The 25,535-nt window shown below is 38.5% G+C and overlaps 1 protein-coding gene across 1 annotated transcript in view; it reads left to right on the top strand.

Annotated features, from left to right (window-relative positions):
• Positions 1 to 22,888, top strand: part of Lrriq3 (leucine rich repeats and IQ motif containing 3) — a 66,840-nt gene extending 43,952 nt beyond the window's left edge. The window contains exons 6-8 of the mRNA XM_050149454.1: positions 2,057 to 2,186; positions 16,775 to 17,501; positions 22,114 to 22,888. Coding sequence (XP_050005411.1) covers positions 2,057 to 2,186; positions 16,775 to 17,501; positions 22,114 to 22,261 — 1,005 coding nt within the window. The 3' untranslated portion in view covers positions 22,262 to 22,888. The remainder of the gene's footprint in view (positions 1 to 2,056; positions 2,187 to 16,774; positions 17,502 to 22,113) is intronic.
• Positions 22,889 to 25,535: the final 2,647 nt, after the last annotated feature.

The following is a 25,535-nucleotide window of genomic DNA, read 5'->3' as shown; positions in this document are numbered from 1 at the left end:
GCATGTATTTATTCTGGTCCCGCTCCAAGGTTCTCTCTTATAGTACCATCTTCCTGTCTATGGTACATTAAGTGTTCTGTAAGGTAATTTTGTGTCCTTCCTTTCTTCCATTGAACATTCTTCAGGCTTTATGACAAGATATCTTGTCTATCGTTTATGGGTATGGCTTCTTCCTTTCACTGCCTGCAAAGAGGTCAAGAACATGAGGGGTCATCCACTGAAGCAGTTTACCTTAGCTAATGGGAGCTCACCAACTCCAGCGGGACTGGGAAAGAACAAGCATATAACCAATCTAGTCCCTCTGAATGTGGTTGACAGTTGCATGACTGGGGAAGACTGCGGGACCACTGGCAGTGGCACTGGGATTTGTCTCTGCTGCATGTACTGGCTTTTTGGGATCCTATTCTCAATGGATGGATTCCGTGCTCAGCCTAGATGTAGTAGGGAGGGCCCTGAACCTTCCACATGGCAAGGTGCCTTGCCCTCTCTTAGGATTGGAGGGGTAGGGTAGGAGTGTGTGTGGAGGGAATGGGAGGAGGGGAGGGAGTGAGAATTTGGGTTGGTCTTTTTTAAAAATCTAATAAAAAAGAAAACAATAAGAAACAAAAGAATTATCCCCAGGATATTACTGTTTCTATGATATTGCCTAATAAATGGTGATTTTAAAGTTTTTCTTGATGATATTTGTCTTACAGATTTAAAAAAAATCAAAATTATAACACTGTGTCACACATAAGAAAGCTCCTTGAGAACTCTGAAAGATTTGATAACATCTGTTGTAGTTAGTTTTTATAATCATTGACATGATCTAGAATCAGCTGGAAGGGAAATTTCCCTGAAGATTTTCTAGATCAATTTGGCCTATAGGTGTCTCTGGGGTATTGGTATCTTGGTTGAAGTAGGAAGACACATCCACCATAGGTGGTGCCATTTCTTAAGAAGAGGATTCTGCAAATTTCAAGATGTCATATTTTTCTCTGCTCCATAGTACTCCATTGTGTAAATGTACCACATTTTCCTTATTCATTCTTCGGTCAAGGGGCAGTTAGGCTGTTTCCAGGTTCTGACTATGAAAGACAATTATCATATGTAATCACTCATAAGTGGTTTTAAAACAAAGCAAAGAAAACCAGGCTAAAATTACAATTCCAGAGAATCTAGATAACAATGAGGGCATACATGGATCTAATGTACATGGGAAGTAGTAAAAGGCAAGATCTCCTGAGTACATTTGGAGCATGGCGACCATGGGAGAGGGTTCAAGAGGAGAGGAGAGGCAGGGAGGGGAGCAGAGAAAATTTATTGCTCAATAAAATTAATTCCAGTTCTGAATACTACAGGCCATTGAAAATTTATGTAACATATTTGTAACAAATTGTGGCACAAATGGTATTTGTTTATGTAACAGATATAAACACAGAGAAGGTTCAGAAAAATACCAGTCAATATGAACACTTCCATTTCATTGTAATCCATCCTTTCTTGACTGAGACATTGTTTCCCAGGGCACCGCTGTGCACTTCGCCTTGGAGTAGTGGTTCTTCTTCTTCCCTGAACTGTAAGTTCTATAGGGACAAAGAATCACATCTCATCTAGTGTTATATGCCAAGCTACAATTACCATGTGAGTTATAGTGGGGGAAATGCACACCTCCTCATATTCCGTAGGTTACCTTTTCTATTCTATTGATTTTGTTCTCATTGTCAGAGGCATTTTAATTTGATGTGGTATTCATCTCACTTGGCTTTGCTTGCCTGTGCTTCTGATAATTACTCAATAAATAAAAAATATTGCTCAAAAAAAAAAACAAAAAAGGAAGAGGATTCTGAACTATAATAAAATGGAAAAAGTTAACTCAGCATAACATTTATGCACTAATTCCATGCTTTTTGCCCTCGACTGTGGCTATGACATGACTAGCTACTCCAAGTTCCTGCTGCCTTGACTTCTCTCAGATGGTGAACTAGAACCTGGAGTTGGGAGGCAAACCCTTTGTCAAGGTATTCTATTACAGCACCAAGAAACAACTCATCAATCCTTTTGTTTGTTTCCACAGACAAGATATACTCCTGCCGATTTTAAATACTCTCTTGAATACATAAAATACATTTCCTGTCTTTCAAATGAATTGAAAACAAAAGATATTGACAGAAAACCAAAAACACCAAGACCTCCCACTCATAAAGGTTGGTATGTTTTGATGTGAACTAAATAATTGAACAAGAAATGGCAACACTGATCTTGAGCAAGTAACTATCAAACCTTAATGCTGTGTTTTTTTTAAATTATTATTCTTGGCACATTTTCCAAAATATGAATTAATTCATTGACTAAAGCGAGTCAACTTTATTATTACTCTCTTTTCTCTTTTTATTGAATGTATGTTATGCTTAGAGTAATCTTAAATGATCTCCAAGAGTGAATCTTGTATTCTCCCAGGAAAGGGAGCATCACAGGGCAGCAGTGAAGCATTTGGTTTTGTAGAAGTTTCCTCTCCGTTGCTTTGAAACACAACTATGATGATTTTATTGCATCCCCTGGCTTTTCCAATGAGTAATTATGAGTGAACCCTGGAGAGCAGGTGTATGTCAGATTCCTTTCCTTTCCCCTTTTTTTTTTCTATTATTGAACTAGATTTTTGTTTCTCACGATAATCTCTTGATTATGACTCCTCTCTCTCTTCTTCCCATCCCTCCTCTTCTCCCCTCTTATCCAGATCCATCTCTCATGAGCATGTTTTCCATTGGCCATCTTCTGCTGGGCATGCAGTCCACCCTAAGAGTCTATTGTTTCTCCAGTGAGACTTCCTTGGGGGAAACTAAATTTTTATTTATAAAGATTTCAACTGGAGATATTTTCTGTGATTTAATGGAGCATAAAGATTTGTCAATCTTGCTGATTTTCTCAAAGAACCAATTCTTTGTTTCATTGATACTTTGTATTGTTTTGTTTATTAGTTTCTATTTTATGACCTGATTACTTCACATTGTCAGCTCTTCTGTGTGTGATTTGTTCTTTTGTTCTTGAGCTTTCAGGTGCTCTATGAAGTTCCTAGTAAGAGATCTCTCCCTTTTTATGTAGTCATTAGTGCTATGAACGTGCCTTTTAGATGTGACTTCATTGGGTCCTGTAGATTTTGCTATGTTCTACCTCATTTTTATTCATTCTAGAACACCGGTGATTTCTATCTTAATTTTCATCCTGACAGTTTTTCACTCAGTAGCATGTGTTCATGAGCTTGTAAACTTTCTGTTGCTGTTCAGCTTTAATCCATAGTAGTTAGTTAGGATGCAGTTTCCTTGTATTTGTTGAGACTTGTTTTGTGTCTGAGTATGTCATAAATTTCAGGGAAAATTACATGAGGTGCTGATCATAAGATATATTCTTTTATGTTTGGGTGAAATGTTCTGTAAATGTTTGTTAGGTCCATTTGGTTTATAATATTCAGAAAGGCAAAAGTGAGGTGTTTGCCAAAATTCCATCACAATGTTGAAAATAATCCATGCATATACCACATTGACATAAGTTAATTTGGAGAACGTATCTGTGCGGCATAATTCTGAGTGCCAGCATTACTGGATCTGGACTATACCCAAAGACTCATGACTGGGCTATCTTGATCAGATTTTTTGAAATGGGAAGAAGGCTTTCTGGAAGAAATTTTTTTTCTGCATATTATCATGCTGGTTGGCAAGATCTTCTCCCTTGTTGCTGCTCAGTGAACCTTTTTTTCCAATTACCAATGTGGTTTCAAGACCAGCAGTTCCAGCAATCCTCCAGGTCTGAAGTGCCAGATTGGTGATATTATGGAACTAAGCTCATGGACTGAGAAACTACCAACTACTCCAGTCTCTGTCCTTTCAATGTGAGACAGTTGTTGTTGGACTACTGTCGTGGACTGGAAGAAAATGGACTTCAAAGGGTGTGGCACTCTTAGGTGCAGCTCTCCTGGAGTAGGTGTGGCCCTGTTGAAAGGAAGTGTGTCATTATGAAGGCAGACTTTGAGGTCTCTGTTGCTAAAATTATACCCTCTGAGACAATGCACATCATGTTGCCTGAACAACATGGAGAATTCTTAACTTCCTCTCCAGCACCATGTCTGCATACATGTTTCCATGGCCCATCATGAAGATAATGGATTGAACCTCTGAATGTAATTCACCCAGTTAAATGTTTTCCTTCATAAGAGTTGCTATGGTCATAGTGTTTTTTTCACAGCAATAGAAACCCTAACTAAGAGAGAAGTTGATACCAGGACTTGGGTATTGCTGTGCAGCCTTGACCGTGTTTGTATTTGAAGGAATATAGACCTTGGGACTGTGGGTTAGAACAGAGGCTGAACACTTGCAGTACTGCTTAACGGGCAGTCCTAGTAGGAACATGGAAGACAGTGGGCTGAGGGTGATAAGAATTGTGGGTGCTTGCATTTAGAGATTTCAGAGGAGAAGCATGTTAGTAGTGTCATATTTTGATGAAGAAGGTAGCTGCCTTTTGCCCTTATGCAAAGAGTGTGCCTGAAGCTAAAGCAAAGGGTTTTAGGTTAATTTTGTTGGCATAGGAAATGTCAAAACAGCCTGGTATATTCTCTATTATGTGATTATTAGTGGTTCCTGTAATGAAGATTTATACTGAAAAGCAGCAAGAGCAGGAAGGAAAAACACAAAATGTACAATTTGAGGAGACAAAGAGTACCAGGAGGTGTAATGGAGCTAACTCCTATGTTCAAGGAGACAATCAAATTAAGAAATAGAATATAGGAAGTGAAGACTTCAGGGCAAAATCCCACCCAGCTAAGTTTCCTACTTGTAAAAAGGAACTAAAGAAAAGCTTAGATCTGGATGTGGTCGTTCACAGTTTTATTCCCAGCATACCAGAGGCAGAGCCTGCTGGATCTTTGAGTTTAAGGCTAAGCTTGTCTACACAGCAAGTTCCAGAACAGCCAACCTTAGGCAGTGAAGGTAACCACTGAAAATAGAAAACTGGTGAAGATGTAATTGAAAGTGGGGCCATGTTCCAGCCCCAGACAAACAAAATGTGTATAGCATTTGGAAAGGAGTTTATTTTTATATTAATGTATTAAAAGAAAACACAGATTATTAGCGAATATATATATATATATGTGTGTGTGTGTGTGTGTGTGGATATGTGCACACACAGACAAAAAGAGGCATGTATATATAATGCAAAAATATGCACATATATTTTTCCATATGAAAGAATTTCCAACATTTTAAATAAAGAGCCATTTATATTAATTAAATTTATTCATTTATTTTACATCCTGACTGCAGTTTCCCCTTCCTCTATCCTCCTATTCCTTCACTGTATATCCCTTTCCCCCACCCAACCTTGACCCCCTGGCTTGTAAATTCTTTCCTCTGTCTCTTCAGTAGGATTCCCCAAACATGGCCCAATGATTGATTCTGGGTCTCTAGATCTGTTTCCATCAGTTACTGGATGAAGTCTCTCTGATGACAACTTGGGTAGTTGCCAATATCCCAAACATGCAGTAGGAAGGACAGACTGCAAGTCAAAGGCTGCATTGCTGGAGGCAGAGTCCAATTTCTCCACTAGATGTTCCCCCGGGCACAGGCCATGGCCAGTTCAGGCTGTGCATCCACTATTGCTAGGAGTCACCCTTGTAGACTCCTGGAAGTTCCCTTTGCCTGATCCCTCTTGTTCCCATCTCCACTGGGTACCCAGTCCACACATTCAATCTCTTCTATTTCCCCTTCCCAAGGAGATCCATGAAGCTGCACCCCCCCCAACCCTCCTTGTTACTAAACCTCTCTGGGTCTGGATTGTAGCATGATTATCCTTTATAGCTAATATAACTTCAATTATAAATGAGTACATGCCATGTTTGTCTTTCTGGGTAGTCAAAGTATCACTGTTTGCAAATGATATAATAGTATACATAAGTGAGCCCAGAAATTGTACCAGGGAACTCCTGCAGCTGATAGACACCTTTAACAATGTGGCTGGATACAAGATTAGCTAAAAAAAGTATCAGTACCCCTCTTATATAAAGGATAATCCAGCTGAGAAAGAAATCACGGAAAAAAACCCTTCACAATAGCCACAAGTAATACAAAATATCTTGGAGTAACTATAAATCAACCAAGTAAAAGACCTATATGTCAGGAACTTCGTGAAGAAAGAAATTGGAGAAGATATCAGAAGTTGGAAAGATCTTCCATGCTCATGGATCAGTAGGATTAATATAGTAAAAATGGCAATCTTACCACAAAACAGTCTACAGATTCAATGTAATCCCCATCAAAATTCCAACACAATTCTTTACAGATCTTGAAAGAACAATACTCAACTTGGTATGGAAAAACAAAATACCCAGGATGTCTAAAAAAGTCCTGAACAATAAGAACTTCCAGAGGAGTCATCTCCATCTGTGATTTCAAGTCTTACTGCAGAGCTATAGTAATAAAAATAGCATGGTGCTGAAATAAAAACAGACAGATTGATCAATGGAATAGAATCAAAGACCCTGATGAAAATCTACACATTTATAAATACATGACTTTTGACAAAGAAGCTGAAATTATACAATGGAATAATGAAAGCACCAACTAATGGTGCTCACATAACTAGATGTCAGCATGCAGAACGCAAGTAAATGTATATCTATCATTCTCCACAAAAGTCAAGCCCAAGTGGATCAAAGTACTCAACATAGATCCAGTTACATTGAACCTCATAGAGGAAAAAGTGGAAAGTGGCCTTGAGTGTATCTGCACAGAAGACCACTTCCTGAATATAATACCCATAGCACAGACACCGAGATTGACAATCAGTAATTGGGACCTCCTGAAACTCAAAGACTTCTGTAAGGCTAAGGATAATGTAATAGGACAAAAGAGGAGCCTACAGAATAGGAAAAGATCTTCACCAATCCCACATCTGACAGAGGGCTGATCTGCTATATATATATATATTCAAGACACTAGACACTAACAAACAAAATAAATCATTAAAAATGGGGTACAGATCTAAATAGAGAATTCTCAAAAGATGAATCTCAAATGGCTGCGTAGCACCTAAAAATTGTTTATCACCCTTAGCTATCAGGGAAATGCAAATCAGATGATTTTGGGATTCCTTCTTATACCTGTCATAAAGATCAAAAAGCAGATGATGAGTTATAATGGGGAGGATGTGGGGCAAAGGAAACACACCTCTATTGCTGGTGGGAGTGCAAACTTGGGGAGCCACTTTGGAAATCAATATGACTGTTTCTCAGTAAATTGGGAATCAATCTTCCTCAAAACCCAGCTATACCACTTTTGGGCACCCACAGGATTTCCAGTCATCACACAAGGCCACTTGCTCAACTGTGTTCATAGCAGCATTGTTCGTAATATCTAGAACCAAGCAACAACCTAGATGCCACTCTACTGGAGAGTGATTAAAGGAAATATGGTACATTTGCACAATGAGTATTGCCCACCAGTTAAAAATATTTTATCACTTTTTATGTGAAGCGTCTTGTTTGTGTCTGTGAGATGCTGACAACTAATGCAGGGCCTGGCTTCTGCTAAGTGTGTGCTCTACCAGTGGGCTGTGTCTCCTTCTGGGTCAGGTTGTGGGGAGAAAGATTATACTTTCAGTGCAAAGATTTTAGTGTTCATCTCTTATTTTATTTTATGTTGTTATTTTTAAAAATTGATGATTTGTAACACTGTTTCCCTTAGAAAAATGATGTATAAATTTAATTCAATGATGGACTATTATTCTTCATTGAATATCAACTGAGATTTTAGAATAAGATAAAATAATAGAAGTTGTTGAATTTCAGGTGTGGAATTCAGTTTTGATATTCACAAAAGTGAGTCTAATAGTGGTCAAGTTAAGAATCCTGTTGGATAAAGTTAAGAGTAAATATAGAGAAAGAAAAATTTCTAATACTGTGTCATGATTCAGAAGTTGTGATAGTAGAATTCAAGGCCAGTCTGGGCTGTGAGCCAACCTGACAGTGAGTGAGAGAGAACCTGTCTCAAACATAAAAGCAAAAGCAAAATTACTCGACAAATAGGCCATAATTTCATGCCCACACTATCTCCAGAACTGAGACAGAAGGATCTCAAACTAATAAAAGAAGTACAGAATTGTACAAAGACATTTGACGTGATATTTATACTATGAATATTGACTATAGTTAAAGTATAAAAGAACGTTATGATAAGAGCATTTGAGAAATAATGTACCTGCAATTAACCCTTGATATCTTGAGTTTGAAATATGTAACATGGTAAACAAAAGAAGTAGTCTATTGGTCAGGTAACAGTCATTCATTCTATCTAATGCAAAAGGGAACCTGAGTGAGGCTTTAACTCTGTTTTAATCACAGTACAGTTTGGTGATGCCCACCTCCTACCAGCTGGCCAGTATTCCTTCCCCCAGCCAGAGCATGTGTGTGAACAGTGCTGATGATACAGGCTACCTCTCAGCAGACTTCAGCGCTAGTTATCCTCCCTCTCAAACATCATCTCAATTTTTCTCTTCCCTAGTTACATCTCTCTGACTCCACCTACTCTCTCTACCTTTGTTCTGATTTCCCATCTGGCTTTATTCTGCTCTGCCATAGGCCAAAGCAACTTCTTTATTAACCAATGGCATAAAATATATTCACAGCATGCAGAAGAGAATCCCACGTCAAGAAACAGATAACGTGGCAGTGATAACTAAGACTTCTATCCACATGCATGTGAGCATCAGCAAGTGTCCATAGCAGCTGAGCCGTGCATACAACCTTGTCAAAATCCTAATGAGTAGTTCTTTTTATTAGAAATAGAAGCATTGGTTCTAAATATATGTTTATAGAATGCAACAGTCTCCCCATGCTCAAAGCTTTTCTTTTTTTTTTTTAGTTTTTCGAGACAGGGTTTCTCCGTAGCTTTGGAGCCTGTCCTGGCACTAGCTCTTGTAGACCAGGCTGGCCTAGAACTCACAGAGATATGCCTGCCTCTGCCTCCTGAGTGCTGGGATTAAAAGGCATGTGCCACCACTGCCCGGCAAAGCATTTTTAATGTATAAAGAAAAGTAAACTTGACAACTGATATTCACCAATACATAATGCAAGCTCAAAGTTATCAAGTCTATGAGACTGGTGTAAAGTCAACAGTTACATGAGTGCTGATTGGATATGATGTGTGTGTTTATGTATGTTTATGAGCACAAGACAGTTAACAAGGAAACAGTCTTGTTCATGGAAAAATGTCACCAAGGTAGTGAGTGCAAGTGTAACCTTCTCATGCCACAGACAAATCTGCTTTAACTTTGACATGGGCTCCAGTGTGTATTGTGATAGCTCAGTCATTAATATTTAAAGTAGCTTAAATATGTCTCCAAAGGATTATGAAATAAAACAAAATGGTGTTGCAATATGGCTGTCAGGAGTAGAAGCCAAATCACAACAAACGAAGTAATTATAAGCACTCAGTAACCAGTTGGCTACTAAGACACACGTGATTCATTTAATTTAAAATCAACTTAAATCGTTCTAAAAAGTTGTGAAGTTATTTTAATTGTTTTAATGTTAACTATTCTTTATTTGTAAATTTGAAAATTGGATTAGATTTACATGAAGTCTACAATAAATAATAGTTCCCCTGAGAGATTATAGACAAACATGGTCTTGGATAGTTCTCCTACAGAAGTACAGTTTTCACGAGACAACTGAGAGAGCTGCACAGATGAATGGAACCTGAAGAGTGTGCGCTGCTCTTGCAGAGGACTGGAGTTATTTTAATCATGTATATTGACAATTTGTGTCAGTTCAAAGGAATATTCTTGTTGCAAGAAGACAACAGTTTGCAAATGTATTAATAAAATTTAAGATATGTTTTGGGAAACGAATTTAATTATTCTTTTTAATTAGTAGAATGCTTGTGTATGTGCTTCGGTACAGATACTATACACTGTGGGAACAGCAGTGCTGCGTGTATTCGTAATGTAGTTTACCAAGTGTATCATTTCTTCCAGACGTCCTTTTCCCAACAAACATTGCCACTACCCACTTATTCATGCAATCGAGATACTATTATTAATCTTTGATAGCTTATTTTTTATGATGCCATCTAATTTACCAGCAATCCCTCTGGTTTTATATATGAAGCATTCCACATGTTTGTATTATTCTATGGCTTTGCTGTGTATCGACACAAATTGTTTGAACCACCAGCTTGTCTCTTAACCAGTCACCCTCTTAAATCCTTGTGATCCATGTTCAAATCTGCTCTGTTTATGGTAAAAAAGTCACAGGTCTTCTGTACATATGTTGCTGCAGAGCTCATCATTTCCTGTGGCCTCTCTGCAGCACCTGACCTCCTTCATTGCCCACTGGGGTCTGTCTTGCAGTTTGCAGCCTCATGATCTTAATGTAGTTCATCTTACCTTCTGCAGTTCTCATCACTGTCTCCCCAGCTGTTCTCTTGTTCCTTCTTACTGACCTCATTCAGGATTAAGTCAGTTTTTCCTAAAATGTCTTCCTCTTCCACCAAGTTGAAGCTCTTGACCATCAGTGCCCATCTTCACTAGAACACTGGTCCTTCCTTGAAGGTTTTCTTCTCACCTTTCCCTGCTTCAAGAGAACTTTCTTGAGACCAGACACAATGCATTTCTTAATGTCTCACTTACCTCCTTTCTTAAAAGATATGCATGAAACACAATAAATTTTCAATTTTTCATATACTTTCTCATCTATGTGTATGAGAAAATTTGTTATCTAATGGTTATGGTTATCACAGAAAACAGTTTTTGGATTAAAGAAAGGTAGGTATAATTTATTAAAAAATAATTCTCAAATAAAAAGAAAACTAAAGTATACAACAAAAGTAAGAACTAGGAACAAGAAGGAGTTGAGTAGGAATGTCTTGTTTTCCACCTCTGTGTATCAATTATGCTAAAATACGAATAGGTGTATTGAAGGATAAAATATTAGAACATGCAACCAAATTAATTTTAGAAAGCTATATCTATCTATTTTCAGTGACTGCCAGGGGAAGGAAATTGGCATCTTCTACACTAGTAAAACACTGAAACTGAGAACTGAGACCCAAGACTAGATAAATGGCCACATATTTTTTTTAATATAGTAAGCTCATTATTTAGAAAGAAATTAAAATAATGGGATAATTAATGTATCAGACTGAATTGTTATGACATGAAGTAGAAATAAATAATTCAGAAGAAAGAGAGAAGTTAGCTGTAATATGGTTTGAGGTAGCAATTAGGAAGTCAAGATATTTTATTAGAGACTGTGAATACATATGATCTTTTGAAGGCTCTGTCTGGCTTCTAACGCTGTATTTATTTCTGCATTGGAACTTGCTTCATTGGGCCTGTGCTGTGTCCTTCTATAAATGTTACTTGAAGGTGTTTGTTTTAGAAGAGAGCACAGCCATCCTGGGTTCTCCGATCTACAGAAAGTGAAGGTCTTCATAAAGCCCCGGGTCTGCTCACATATTCCAGCTGATTATCACAGCACAAGGGAGCTGGAAAAGACGAGCTTGAGGCAGAGCTAGCCGAGTGAGGACTTCTCTTCTCATCCTTATTTGCACTTTGGACAGTTATTAGTTTCTGGGGGAGGATCGTATTTGTCAGGTAGGCCTAACTTCGTAGTTTACAAATAAGGCATGCGTTTAAATTCTCAGGTATGGGGTGAGAGGCATGCCAATGTTCCTCTGTTACCCAGCCAGCGAATAATAATAATAGTTCATTGTTTTATTTTATAGATATTTTAGGCTTCTTCTAAAAAAAAAAACTAAAAAAAGAAGTCTAAACTTTTCCCATAATTTTTGAATCACAAACCTTATTAGGGGTAAAGGATTGTGACAAACTAGAAAAGGTGTCTTCGGGAATGGGCTGGTTTCTGTTACAGGTCTGGAGGGCTCCATTGTTTCCTCCCATGATGCATTTGCCTCATGTCTCCTTGGCAGGGATGGCAGCCTTTCATGGCCCTCATCTTATCTGGGGGGAGCTTACTGGGCAGATCTGTGCTCCGTTATGAGTCATGAGAAAAACAAGCAGAACTTTTACACAGGAAGGTTTTCCATTTTTGTTACTCAGACAAAAGTCACGCTTTGTTAAAGATGGCTGCTGTAACCTGAGGATAGGGCGTTCATCGTTGGTTGAAGAGCTCTTGGTGCATCCAGGATACAGCAGTCAGGGGACACCTGTGTTTGTCCTCAGTTTTCCACCATAATATTTTACCCTGTTGTGGTGTTTCAGCACAGCTAGGAATTGAGCTAATATCTGGTTTTTATGTATTGTCAGGACTACTATTTAAATCAGTGAAGTAGCTGTGATTTCTAAAGTACATTTCAAATGCCAATTCTTTTTAGTCTAAATTAAAAAAAATTACTATATGAATGAGGAGTGTTAAAGTGAACCATGTGAGTCATATTTCCCATGATGCAGTAAGCTGAATAAAAGGCTATTTCAGTAGCAGGGTCAAGCAATGTCTGGAAAATGTGCACCCTTGTATCCTTGGGCATTTCTCTGCACTCAGCCTAGGTCGGACATGCAGAACGGAATGTGCCAGTGTCACCTTCTCCTCTTTGTTTTCACACCGTAACGTGACAGTGCCTGTTATTTTCTGTCAGTGTCCTTTGTATCCAACCGTGTGCTCCCTCCGTGTGGCTAGACAGGTAACCTTTAGCCCATTTCTCTTATATTATATTTATTATTCTTTCACCAATTAAAAAATAGGATGCTAACTTGAAATCCAATATTCTTAAACATTTTTGTTAATATAATTTTAATTTTGAAAAATTATATAATTTTGTCCCTTTTCTTGTCTCCACCCCTCCCCAAGTTACATGTTTCCTCTATCTCTCTCTCAGATTGATGGCTTCTTTTTCTTTATAATCATTACACACATGCACACATACATGCACGCACATACCGACTCACACACCCACAGATACACAAATATAAATAAGTCATGCTGAGTATCCTTTTGTGTTTTGTGTATGACCTCAGGGCTGACCCATTTGTATCAGATAAACAATTCAGGGGCTCTTGCCTGGGAGTCATTAGTTGTCTGTAGCTTGTCATCTGGGCATGGGACTCTGAGAGTCTTCAGGTCGGGTGTTAAAATGTACATTGATATTTTCATTGTTCAGTTCTTGGCAGAAGTCTGCTGTGAGAATGTGTCTCCTAGAAACGTCTGCTGAAACAAGCAAGCCTGAGCAGTGACAATATTACTAAAATATTTTGTTTAGCACTGACTTACTCTAGATTACAGAAACATTCAGGTTTGAAGTCCTGTGCACAGTGCTGTAATGATCACCGTTGTGGATTTCTGTATGATGAGAGGAATCATGGACAGCACCAAAGGGACTTCTTCCCCACATCACCTGTAATTGGTCTATTGAAAATGCCCTTTGCCATCTCCACTCTCGTGCCTACCATGATGCTCTCACTAGGGTCCAGTGGAAATGCAGAGTTGAGACATGGACAGAGACAGCAGAAATCCATGAGAAGACTAACACCCGAGAGTCATCGGAAGGGAACAGAACGAGAAGATGAACAGCGATCTTTCAGATAACGTTTACTAATGTTCTTAAGTTTCATGGTGGAGAAATCTCTCATCTTTGACAAAAGCTATTTCTACACATCATATTCACTTATTATAGAGCTCTATAACCTCCTTCTTATTCCTAAATCTTGTGAAAGGATTTGGGACTCTTCTTATAAAATAGAAATTGTCTCTAATTAAAATGGTTGTATTTAGAAGCATAATGATAATTCTTAAAGCTCTACTGTCACCAAAACAGACATGAACCAAAGTCACATGTGCCAGCAATTGACAAAGACACTGAAATACTTAACAAAGAAGAAACGGGCTAAGTAATCTCAGTGTTGGACAAGCTGGGTATCTATACTTCAAAACACTTTTTTAATTAAAGAAGACTTGCCTTATACCTTTCATAAATCGGCAATTTTCAATTGACTAGAAATTTAATTATTATAAGATCTGAAACTATAACACTTATAGGGAACAGAGAGACATACATGAGTTTTGACAGGAATCCTAGCAACCCTCTATTTTATATTCACATAACATAGGTAGCAAAACTAAAAATGAGTGAGACCGCATCAATTAACTCTTTCCTGCATAACAAAGAAATAATACAAAAGATAATACATGGGATGGAAGAGATATTTATGCATTGCATATCAAATATTGGAAGATATATAAAAAGCATAAGAAACTCACATATTTCGGTGACAGAAAAAAAACATAATAAAGAGAATTGGAAAGAGGTTCTGAACATTTCCCCAACAAGAAAAAAGAGTCCACAGGTTTACATGAATTGGTATAAAAGGATTAGGCATATGAATTACACACGATTTTATATAAACATGGAAACTAGAGAATCAAGTTATGTCCCTAGCCCACATGGCAGTAGAAGTAGGCGTTTCCCCTGCTCACACTGGCTCCGTACTCAAGGTTTTAAGTAGTTGAAGCCATTCTACTCCTAAGAACCAGATTCGTGTCTCCATTTGTCCACCCTTCCTTCCAACAACTGTAACTGCTGACGAGTTATCACTCTCTGATATTAATTTTGTGTAGAATACTAAGCTGGAGTTTAATCAAAGGAGTTGCATCTCCCTAAAGAGCCTTATGTCTACTTTGTTACTATTGCTTGCCTTTGATTGCTTGTGACCAACTACATGGTGAGGAAACTGACATAAGGCTTAAGATTCCTTCCTTGTTTATTGATTATAGAAAAATACTGTATAAATGACATTAAAAGTGAAAATAATCTGAACAGACAGCAGAACAAACGGCATTCTGCAAAATTACAAATGTACCCGGAGGCCCGGTGATTGGTGAATATAGTGTATGTAAGCATAAGGACAGCTCCTTATATGACTGGTCCTTTTCATAATGTAACCCACAGCTATAAGTTAGCACCGGCCTTTGTCCTGCCAGTGAGGGAACACTAATGTTTGTTTTCTTTTGCACAAAAGGCACAAAAATTTCAGAGGCACACTCCAGGAATGTACACGCTGATCGTGAGTGCTTTCTGAGCAATACTGTGGTACAGTGCGGGTCACAAATGCAGAATTGCTGGGCTAGTCCAGCAGACACCAACACAGGTTCCACTGTCTGGCTTTAGCCATCCTTTATATTTATCTTTGGATACTTTGCCTTTGTATCTTCAAATACTGCATTTTAATTATTTGCTTATTTTATTATTTAATGGTATACACTGCTTCATCTCCTTACATGGATATCCTTTGGGCCTTTAGCCAAAATGCCTGGCATTTCTCTCTGTTCTGTCTGCTTGTTTGTGTCAAACAGCAGCTTTTCTTCATGGCCAACTTCACCACCGTGTGCTCTAGCATGATCACTGTAACATAAAGATGGGAAAGGAATCCTAGAAGAGAGATGATGTACTGTAGTCCCAGATGCAAGCTCAAGCAAAGGGAGGCAGTCTCACACTGGGAGCATTTTCCCCCTGTTATTAGTATGCTTTTATATCTGTGGCTTATATAATCTTTTATATCTATGTTTCCCTCTTTACCAGTAGATTTATAAAGAGTAAATATGGAAACAACACAATGTTAGTTATTGTATTAGTCAGGCTGGCTGTCATAACAAAGAGACCCACAAGTGAATTTGGTCTTCTGCCTTGTTCTAACTTTTATTTGGCTCCATCAGAGTCCCAGCTTGATAATTCTGGTGTACGACTTGTGTTTTGGCTGGTGGCTCTATTACCAGGAACTCTTTTGTCCCACTGCTTCTTCTTGGCCTGTGTCATCCTCAGGTTTGTACAGTGGTCAGAAGACAGCAGAGGAGACATGTGTCCTTTAATGGTCTTGGATAAGATGAGACAATGCATTTTTGTTCCCTACTGAGAGAAATTCTGCTCACCCTGGCATGCAGTAGCAAAGCAAAGGGACCGAATATTGTGGATGTCTTTCGAAAATAGAGGAAAAACATTTTGATGGCAGCTACTAGATTTCACTAGTTAGAAATAAAAGTTAACTAATAACAATACCACTGCAAAACACAGGATAATACTGCTCTTCTACGTTTGACCTAAAGCTGCCTGGCCCAAGATCCCTCAGCTAACACACTCAGTACGTGCACAAAACTAATAGCCTAGTAGGAGAATTATTTTAGAATGAAGAACTAATCAGAGCCAACCACAGCAATGGAGCTCTGACCATTCCAGACCATGTCCAAATTGGCCAATGATAAACTGATTAATGCAGCGGCTCATAGCACATAGCAGAGGACTCTCGGTGACCGCTGGTGATGGGTGCTACCTGACTCATGCTGTGCTTGTTTTCTGTAACTTCTTCAGTTTAATTTATATGAGGTTTTCATTTTAGCAAACTAGAGAATTCTCCGTCTAAATATATTAAAAATGATGTCTAACTCCATAAAACATATTCCTGAGCATGTAAACACTGCACCCAAGTGTATAAAAGCTGTGACCTAGTACTGTATCCTTGATAATAAATGCTATGTCTGAGTAGCATGTGTGAGATGAAGCGGCACTACTGAGGCCGTGAAGCTACATCACTGTGAGGAGTGCTGCCTCTGAAGTACGTTCACAAGGGAAGATGCTGTAGTGCTGTAGTGAGAGTTTCTCATGCAGTATCACAAGTTGAAACATGGAGAACATTTTCTTAAAGTGATTACATTACTTCCAATGTATTTTATGTAGCTTCCAAGGAATTTTGAAGAGAAATTAAGCTTAGTTCTTACGTTGTTTTTCTGTCTGCTCTATTATAGGTCAGAAGGAGTCTAAATCTGACTTTGAGGATGAAGAAGTGGACACTAAGTTTAGGATATCTGCTGTGAAGTCTCCTTTATATTCCCCTAGATCATTCAAGTATGGTGCAATGTTGAGGGAGATGAAGCGGGACTATTTCCCGGATTACCTCCAGCCCCTGCCTAGCACTTGTCCAAAGCCAGCAATTGAAAGAGAGACTCTACAGCAGCTGAGGAAAAGGAGAGAGTTTTTAACCTCACAGAGGACAGGCATAAATCTCCACATTCTTAATGATCTTGATAAATATCACTCAGAACGAAAGCATCAAGAAAAACAATCAGAAAAATCAACAGCCATAGTTAAAGCACAAATTGCCCAGGAAAGAGCTAGGCTCAACATTAGAGAGAATTTAAGGAAGAAGACGTATATGGCACAAAAACTAAGGGAAAAGGATAATGAGATAATCCAGAGAGGCTTACGGCAAATTTGGAAGGAAAAACTTGCTTACCTTGAAAAAGTTAGAGAGCGGAAAACTACATTTCTAGCTGAAAAAAAGCTAAATGCTGCAGATCATTCTCTAGTGCAGACCATCAACAATGAACGGACCCTTCTGCTCAGAGGAGTCATGCATGTTGACAGAATGAATCAAAACATGGCCGACTTAACAAAGAAGTGCCAGAATGTCAACAAGAAATGGAAAACAGAAAAATACAAGCAAAGTTTGATGAGGCAGATGAAGGAGCTCAGGTAGGCACACGGCTAAGCTAAGGCACAGCCAAGTCCTAGTCCTCTGTGATTTACAGCCCATGCTGAATTCTTTGGATGCATTTTCTTTTAGCTTGACACTTTGTACTTGAACAACAGAAGCAAGCTAAAAGGCGAAAATTATGTGCTGGTTTGTTACTAAGGATTGGGAAACAAAAGAATTCTTCTTCCATTTCTTACCATTCTTGAAGAAAACCTGCTTTGTTTATACTTGCACAGCTAGGTAATGGCTGCTGTCCATGCTCTCCATGCGATGGCAGCACACCCCAGGTCCTCCCGCACACTGGAAATGCTCTTCCTGTCTTCTGATCTCTGCCGGTGTCTGAGATGAACCATCTCCGTTCGTCCTGTGTCTCTCCTAATTTAATCTGGCATCGTATCTAAGAACTCACATGATCCTTTGTACCCAGACCCCCCACCTCTATTCTCCTCCCTTGGACTTATTTCTGTGTGTCAACTGTAAATATGAACTGGTTCTGTTTTTGCAGTTGTTTTTGTGTGAGATAGGGTCTCAGGTAGCATAGGTAGACCTCCATCTGTGTGGCAGAGGGTGTCTTTGAATTTAGATCCTCCTGCCTCCCCAGAGGGTTAGGATTTCAGGTATGTGAAATCACATTTCAGCGCCCAGTTTATGGGTGTTGGAGACTTGGATTGAAGTCAGGACTTCATACAATTGAGGCAAGCCCTCTGTCAACTCCTCAGTGGTTCTGACTGTGTAATTTCTTAATTGAAGTGGATATCTGGCCATTGTTCACAGGATATCTGAAAGGATTTTCAGGCAATTTATTCTGTTTTAATCTGGAGTTTTCTTAATTTAAAATTTCTGCTCTTTACCTTTTTGTTTTGTGTTAATTTCTCCCTGTAACAACAAGCATTGTTACAGACAGTACAGCAAGTGCCTCTCCTTTCCTTACCCCTCCTACTATGCTCACATCATCTCCTTTTCTCCACTGTGCATTTTGCTAGGGCCTGGCAAGCCTGCGGTGTGAAGGAGAGCGGTGTAAGCATAGCTGTCTGTGTGAGGGGAAATGACGACACTCACTGGTTTCCATCCACTGATACAGTGTTGTCTGTGTAGACATGAAGATGTCCTCCTTTCTCCAGGGAGGTGCGTGGCCTGAAGGTGGCTATTGTTCCTGTGTGACTACCTTTCTTCTTTAGACTCTCCACCTATAATGCAAGGAAAACACATAGGAGAAAAAATCTCCTTTGCTATCCACTCAAAAGGCATTTGCACCTGTTTCCACATCGATTTTTTTGGAGTTTATTTCTTCTTTTTTTCTTTTAAATTTAATTTCTTTTCATACAATATATTTTGATTGTTAGTTTCTTCTCCCTACCTCCCTAGCCACCCCAGTTTAAAGTCTCTCTCTCTCTCTCTCTCTCTCTCTCTCTCTCTCTCTCTCTCTCTCTCTTACACACACGCACACACACACACGTACAAACACACTTCAAAATAAACAGAAGATCAATAAGATAACAAAGAACCCTACTCAAATCAAATGAAAAAAAAATTCCACAGCTGGGAACATTGTTGAGCACATGAGCCGTCAGAGAACGTTTCATATTCAAACTGCAACATTCACTATGGCCTTTATATCCTGGTTTATAAAGCTTTCCTACAAACAGCATCTTGTAGATTTATAATTTCCAAGTTGATAAGACAATCTTTCCTTTTTTCGTGACAAGAATATACTGATGTGAAAGGTGATCCAAGCACTTTTCACATTAATACCAGCTTATACCTTACCATCACACACATCCAAAAGCCTCTGTGTATTATGAACTGCTCTACCTCTGAGCTGTTAAACTATTTCCTATTTATTTGTGCCTAAAATCTACCAACATTTTATTCCTTGGCCTTCAGCACATGTTTGCATAAATTATGTGATGATCCTCATCTGTCAAATGCCAACCTTAGGCATCTCCTGTCTAAGACAGGACACACAATCTTCAGATGGTGAGTTACATTCTGCCTGTATCTCTGTACCCCTTCTCTGTGCTGTCTTCCACTATCAGTTCCTGTCTGTGGACACTCCAGATGTCTCCATCTTGTCTACCTGCACTGGGTAGGCAGGCTCAGCGCCCTGTGATGTTGAGTCTAACTTCATCTATCGCTCATTACTCATTACAACTCCTGCCACCCCCAAGGACAGCCCCGAGCCCTTGCCAGATGTAGAGCTTCAATCCAAACACAACTACACCCTTGAATTCCAGCAGGCTAAGTTATTCCTTTAAGGAGCATTAGCCCTAAATTTTGAATTCCTTCAACAGCCTACATCCATGAAATTATAAATGGCCTAGGTCATTTCTGCATTCGCTGTCTGCTTTTCTACCTTAAAGGCAGCATCAGCTCTTACTGTGAATGTTCCTGGTGTAGAATTTGGGATTGTGTGACATGGGTATCTTGGTTTGAGAAGAATTAGAAGTGTAATAATGTTTCCCAATCGTTGACCATGGTAAAATTTTCCATTTGTTTCAACCTGTTTTATTATCACCATTATATTTGACAAGAGAACTCTGTTAGAATCATGGAATCCAAGAAGAAGGTGATCGAGAGCCAGTCCCCAAATAGGATGCCAAGCGGCCATGCTGGTGCACATGCTGGTGGAGACGGTTCCACAAATGTGTGCAAGGGTATTAGTCCACATGAGAAAGGTCATCTTGGTTTATCCAGGTGGGCCCAAGTAGTCACTTTAGCATTTCAAAGCAGACATCATTTTAGGTATGGACCTTCTGTAGCTTTTCCTAAATATCCATAGCTAAGTGTGCCCTTTTTGCATGATAGGTGGATTTGACTTCCTTTTTCAATTTTTAGATGGTGATGTGTCCAAGTAGAATTGATTAACATGTATTGATCACTCATTGGTTCTTTTAAATATTTGTTTTAAGAATTGTCCATGGCTCATTATTTTTATCTTTGAATACAATGATTTCAATATGCTACTATGACTTACATTTTGCTTTCTATGTCCCATATTAAAAGAATTTATAATGTGTAACTAATTTTGTCTTTTATTGAATGTACCCTGTGAGTTAGATTATCCATTTCTTAAAGATGAGGTAGAACAAATTTAAAGAATCCATCTGAAATCCAGTTAGTAAGCTGCAAGGTTATAATCCAACTTTCTGATCTGCTCCCTGAGTTCAGATTTCTGATTCTGCCTGTAGAAATACAGTACTTCATGAATAAACTGAGATGTTCCCCAGAACTGAGTGGGGCAGAAAGAGTGTACCTTTCAGTTATCAGAACATATAGTGGTATGCTGTTCTCTCTGCCTCAGTGTTAGCCATTCATCCTATACACAATATTTTTGACAAAATGATTCGTCTCTAATTCTATGCCTGAAAAAGTGTATTTTTTAAGTCACAGTGGTTATTTCATGTTTGGATCTCTCTTTGTCTTCTCCCTACTCATTTTATAGGCTCTGTCATCAGCATTTACCTCCCTTCTAATCTCACCTTGTGTTGTTCTGTAATGAGTTCCCTGTTGTAGTAAGACATTTGATGCAAGTACTCATTGTATATTTCTCTTAATCTCCTGTGCACTTTTCTTTTTTTATTTTTATTTATTTATTTATTTTTTATTTTTCGAGACAGGGTTTCTCTGTGGCTTTGGAGCCTGTCCTGGAACTAGCTCTGTAGACCAGGCTGGTCTCGAACAAACAGAGATCCACCTGCCTCTGCCTCCCGAGTGCTGGGATTAAAGGTGTGCGCCACCACTGCCTGGCTCTGTGCACTTTTCTTGAGAATATCTTTCTATTTATTGATTCTTATTTCTGTTTGAAGCATGTGGAGAGAGTCCCATACTTTGAAAATGAATGAATGGTAATGAGTGAATGACTTTTTCTGCTATCCTTTGACATTTTCTGAGTGTGTTAGAGTAATCTGATCTGGGTCTTCCTAACGTAGACTGTGTATTCATCTCGTGGGTTGCTGTACTGTAGTCTGAGCATCCTGAGTAGACAGACTAATTTTCTGACTGCTGTGATACAGGAGTGCACATAGGTGTGACTTTCCCCAGCTTCTGTACTCGACTGAGGACAAGGCCAAGACCTTACACTGGTTTTGTGTGTCTTCTTTTCTGAGCACACATTACTAGTGTGTGTTTCTTTTATCTTTGTAGCATTAGCCATGTTGGATTTGAACCCACCCACATGAACTCATTAATCTGCAGTTACATCTCAAAAGTCCTATTTCCAAATACAGTTACATGCTAAGGTACTGGGTGGCTGGGCTATAGCAAAGAAATTCTGAGCAAATACATCTTCTCCTATGTCGAAGCATGAAAGGAACATGGGCTTCCTGACTCTTGGGAAGAAGTTATGCTCTTTATAACAGAGGCAGTGTGGATGCTTTAGGGGAAATCTAAGTAGAACTGTGGGAGGATTCTTAGGATTTTGCAGTGGAAATCTCAAATATTGGAACAACATGAATTTCCTATCATTTAGTAATATAATATATAGACTGAGCTCTGGCCTTTTGCTGCTCATAGGTGTCTGTTTGAAGACATTTACATTAGTTCATGGCAGCCCAGTTTGTATGATTTTAGTAATCTGCAACTATTTTATTTTCCTCTTTCATTTCCTCATAGGGCTGAAGAAGTTCGAAAAAGACACTGTGAAGAGAAATTTGTTATCGATACACTCATCTTTCAGAAAGGCTGTGCACGGCTAGAGGAGGCTAAAGCGAAGGCTGACTTTATTAGGACATACTATACCTCTAAGTCTCTTAAAAGATAACCAGAAGGGACCAACACCAACTCACACCCCATGATAATTATAAATTTGGACACTATTTTTCTTTAAAGAAACTTGAAAGAATAGTTGGAAGATGGGCTCTACAAAAGGTGGGTCTGGGTATAAATGTGCTCAGGTTGAAAGAGAAAGGGGTTTCAAGTGCTTTTCATACTGATTATAATGCAAATCTGGAATCTTTATGACTTTGCACATGTAAAGGCTTTTTATGTATCCGTATGTTCAAGAAGGAACCAAAACTACGTGTCATCATCCATGAAGAAGACTCCTAATGACTGCAGAGTTCCCTAGGCTCTGAGGATGGCAAGTTATGAAAATATTTTCAATTTTCTTCTGCTAATTTCCTTTCTTATTGCTGAATTTTATTAAGACATTATATGCAGCAAAAACGTTAATTACCCAATTTCATTTATTGAATTATAATGTATTTCCTTATTATCTTATTAAAACAAGTTCTGAGTTTTCTTTTTCAAAAATACAGGTTTCACCAATGTATCAGTTATTTATACCCATAAGATTTAGACGATATAATGTATCTTTTTGTTTTGTTGTTTACACTCTTTGGGAGCCCTCCACTCAGCTCCCAAATAATACATGGAGACTTATTCTTACTTATCAATGCAAGGCCTTAGCATGGCTTGTTTCTAGCCAGCTTTTCTAATTTAAATCATCTTGTTTCTCTTTATCTATGTTTTCCCCTGGGATTTTCTACCTTTTTATTTTATATATCTTTCTTTCCTTCTTACTCTGTGACTGACTGTCTGACTAGGTGCATGGCCCCGGGTATTCTCCTTTCCTTCTCCTTTTCTTGCTCCGCCCTCTTCTTATTCTTCTTTCTCTTTACCTGCTGGCTCCAATTGTTTCTCTCTCCTGCTTAGCTATTGGCCATTCAACTCTTTATTAGGCCAATCAGGTGTTTTACGTAGGCAAAGTAACACAGCTTCACAGAGTTAAACAAATGCAACATAAAAGGCTGCAATGTATCTTTGCATCTTTATACAAATATTCCACAGCACAAATTAATTTAACACATCTTAAGCCAGTATTCCACAGCAGTATAAACTATGGGAATTAAACATTCTGCCATTTTCCTTGAAAATTGTGATGTTTCTTGTGTTTATTTTTGATGAATTTGTCCTTTTTGCAGAGATGTCAGCACAGGGAAGAGAGAGAAAAATCAACAGGAGAATGTATGGAACTATATCATAGCAATTGTAAACTACACAGAGATAGCATTTAAGTATTTAATAATATTAAATTTGAATTTTCCAATTAATTATTTAATTTAAAAAATTAAGTACTTTTCAAATTAATAATTTGAAAAAGTAGAAAACATCAAAAATGTAAAAATTTCTTATTCACTCTGTTTTCATATTCTAGGATAATACATGTCACTGTGACATCAGGGCACTGGGTGCTACTCAAATCTGTCTTTAATTTCACCTGTTAGATGCAGGGACTTTCAAATTGTGATGCTTCAGAAGCTTTCTGGTTTTATCAGTCTCTTGCAAGTTCCTAACACTTAAGTACTTTATAACTGCAATGTTTCATTTGTGCTTCAGTGCTCTGATGTGATCAAGTATGGCCAATGTTTTCACAAAATGATAACTGTCTATTAAGTCCACAACACCAGCTTCCACTGTACTGCTAACTTACAAGGGACTCATTTTGGTAGAAAGGAGAGATAGTGTAGGCTACAGAAAGTCCTGCCGAGCAGTCTTCCACAGCAAGTGAGCAAGTGTCTCTCACTGCTGCTTTCTATTCAGCTTTTTAAAGATGTATGTATATTTTATATATTTAACAGAAACAGTGACCCATACCAGTTAGTGCTGTTGTAAGATGTAGGTGTGGAATGAAATATAAACCAAGCAGCATGGTATACAGCACAATGTCAGCATTTGCTGATGTCAGTCCACAGAATGGAGAGTGAATATGTGTCTCTACTCACAGGAGCATTTATGAAGTCTTCTGAAACTATTTGACAGACATCAGCAAGGAGTGGAAGACACATTTGTGTGATGTATTAAGAACAATTTATTCATTTTGCATTGACATTGTCTATGATTTTCCTGTTCTCCCACTCTGTATTTTACAGATTTTATCATAACATACAACCAACAATTTCCTTGATTGTTTCCACACAACTCTGAGCTAAAAGGCAAAGACTATTCTACTTCTCTCTGTGCCTCTACTCTTCATACTAAAGCGGATAACACACACACACACACACACACACACACAGAACTTTTTCTCTTCTTATGTGCTATCTTAAGTTGATCTCCTTGTATTACTCTTTCTCACTGTTCACAATTTGAAGAATCTGTATCCTAGGTTATATCTCTAGTTCTGATATGTGTCTGATATTTCCAAAATACAAACATGATGTCCTTCATTTAAGGCCTGAAAAGTTTCTAACGTTACATACTAAAATTAAACTAATTTGTATTTTTTTTTGCCATTCTTCCATGCTTTAACATCACAAGGCTCCAGTTTATAATAGTGTAGACCTTTGTGTGATTTCTTTGGGACTTAACGACTGCAGGAACCAGGCAGGAAAGAAAAACCTCATTCAACAGGACAGACCTATGCGGGCTCTTTGACTACCGCTTTAATTTTCTGAGCCTCTATGAGCCCTGCTTAGTTGGTCCTGTAGCATGTGTTCTCCTGGTGTCTTCAGCCCCTCTTGCTCTTAGGATTCTTTCTCCTACAAATCATAGAATGTTGTTATCAGAAATAAGAGTGCTATGCTCACAATAGCTCAGCCTGAATCGTTCCAGGATCCCTGTTACTAAGAATATTAATACTGAGGATAGAAATGTGAACTAGGTTTGTTGTTGATGGGAGCCCAAAGAAGGGTGATGTTTTCCCTAAGGATCAATCAGTATATGCTTAAGACTCCATGATTCACAGGGACTGTCACAGCCACTCAGGTCTTGTTGCAGCTCACATGCAGCAATGATAATAAGTTAGTAGTCAATGGTGGCTGCCCTGCAGGAATGTGTAACTCCCAGAACACACTAGCCAGAGCTGGCCTAGATGACATAACCCTCTGACCGTTTCCATAGGTATGTTTTGCTTGCTAGATTTTAGACCTCAATAATGAAAGGCTGCTAGGTTCTCTCTTCCAAATGAATAAATGTTAAATATTACAAAATTCTCAAATAAGTGCCTACTACAACCTCCCTACTGTCAGTAAATCACCCTGAAGCATGGGTGCAGGTGAATGCAATTTCACTTGAAAGTAGTTTAAAAGTAACTG

Source organism: Alexandromys fortis, unplaced genomic scaffold (assembly GCF_014885135.2).
Source record: "Alexandromys fortis isolate MF-2015 unplaced genomic scaffold, M_Fortis_MF-2015_v1.1 scaffold_68, whole genome shotgun sequence".
Classification (NCBI taxonomy): Eukaryota; Metazoa; Chordata; class Mammalia; order Rodentia; family Cricetidae; genus Alexandromys; species Alexandromys fortis.
This window is presented reverse-complemented; position numbering and strand designations above follow the sequence as displayed.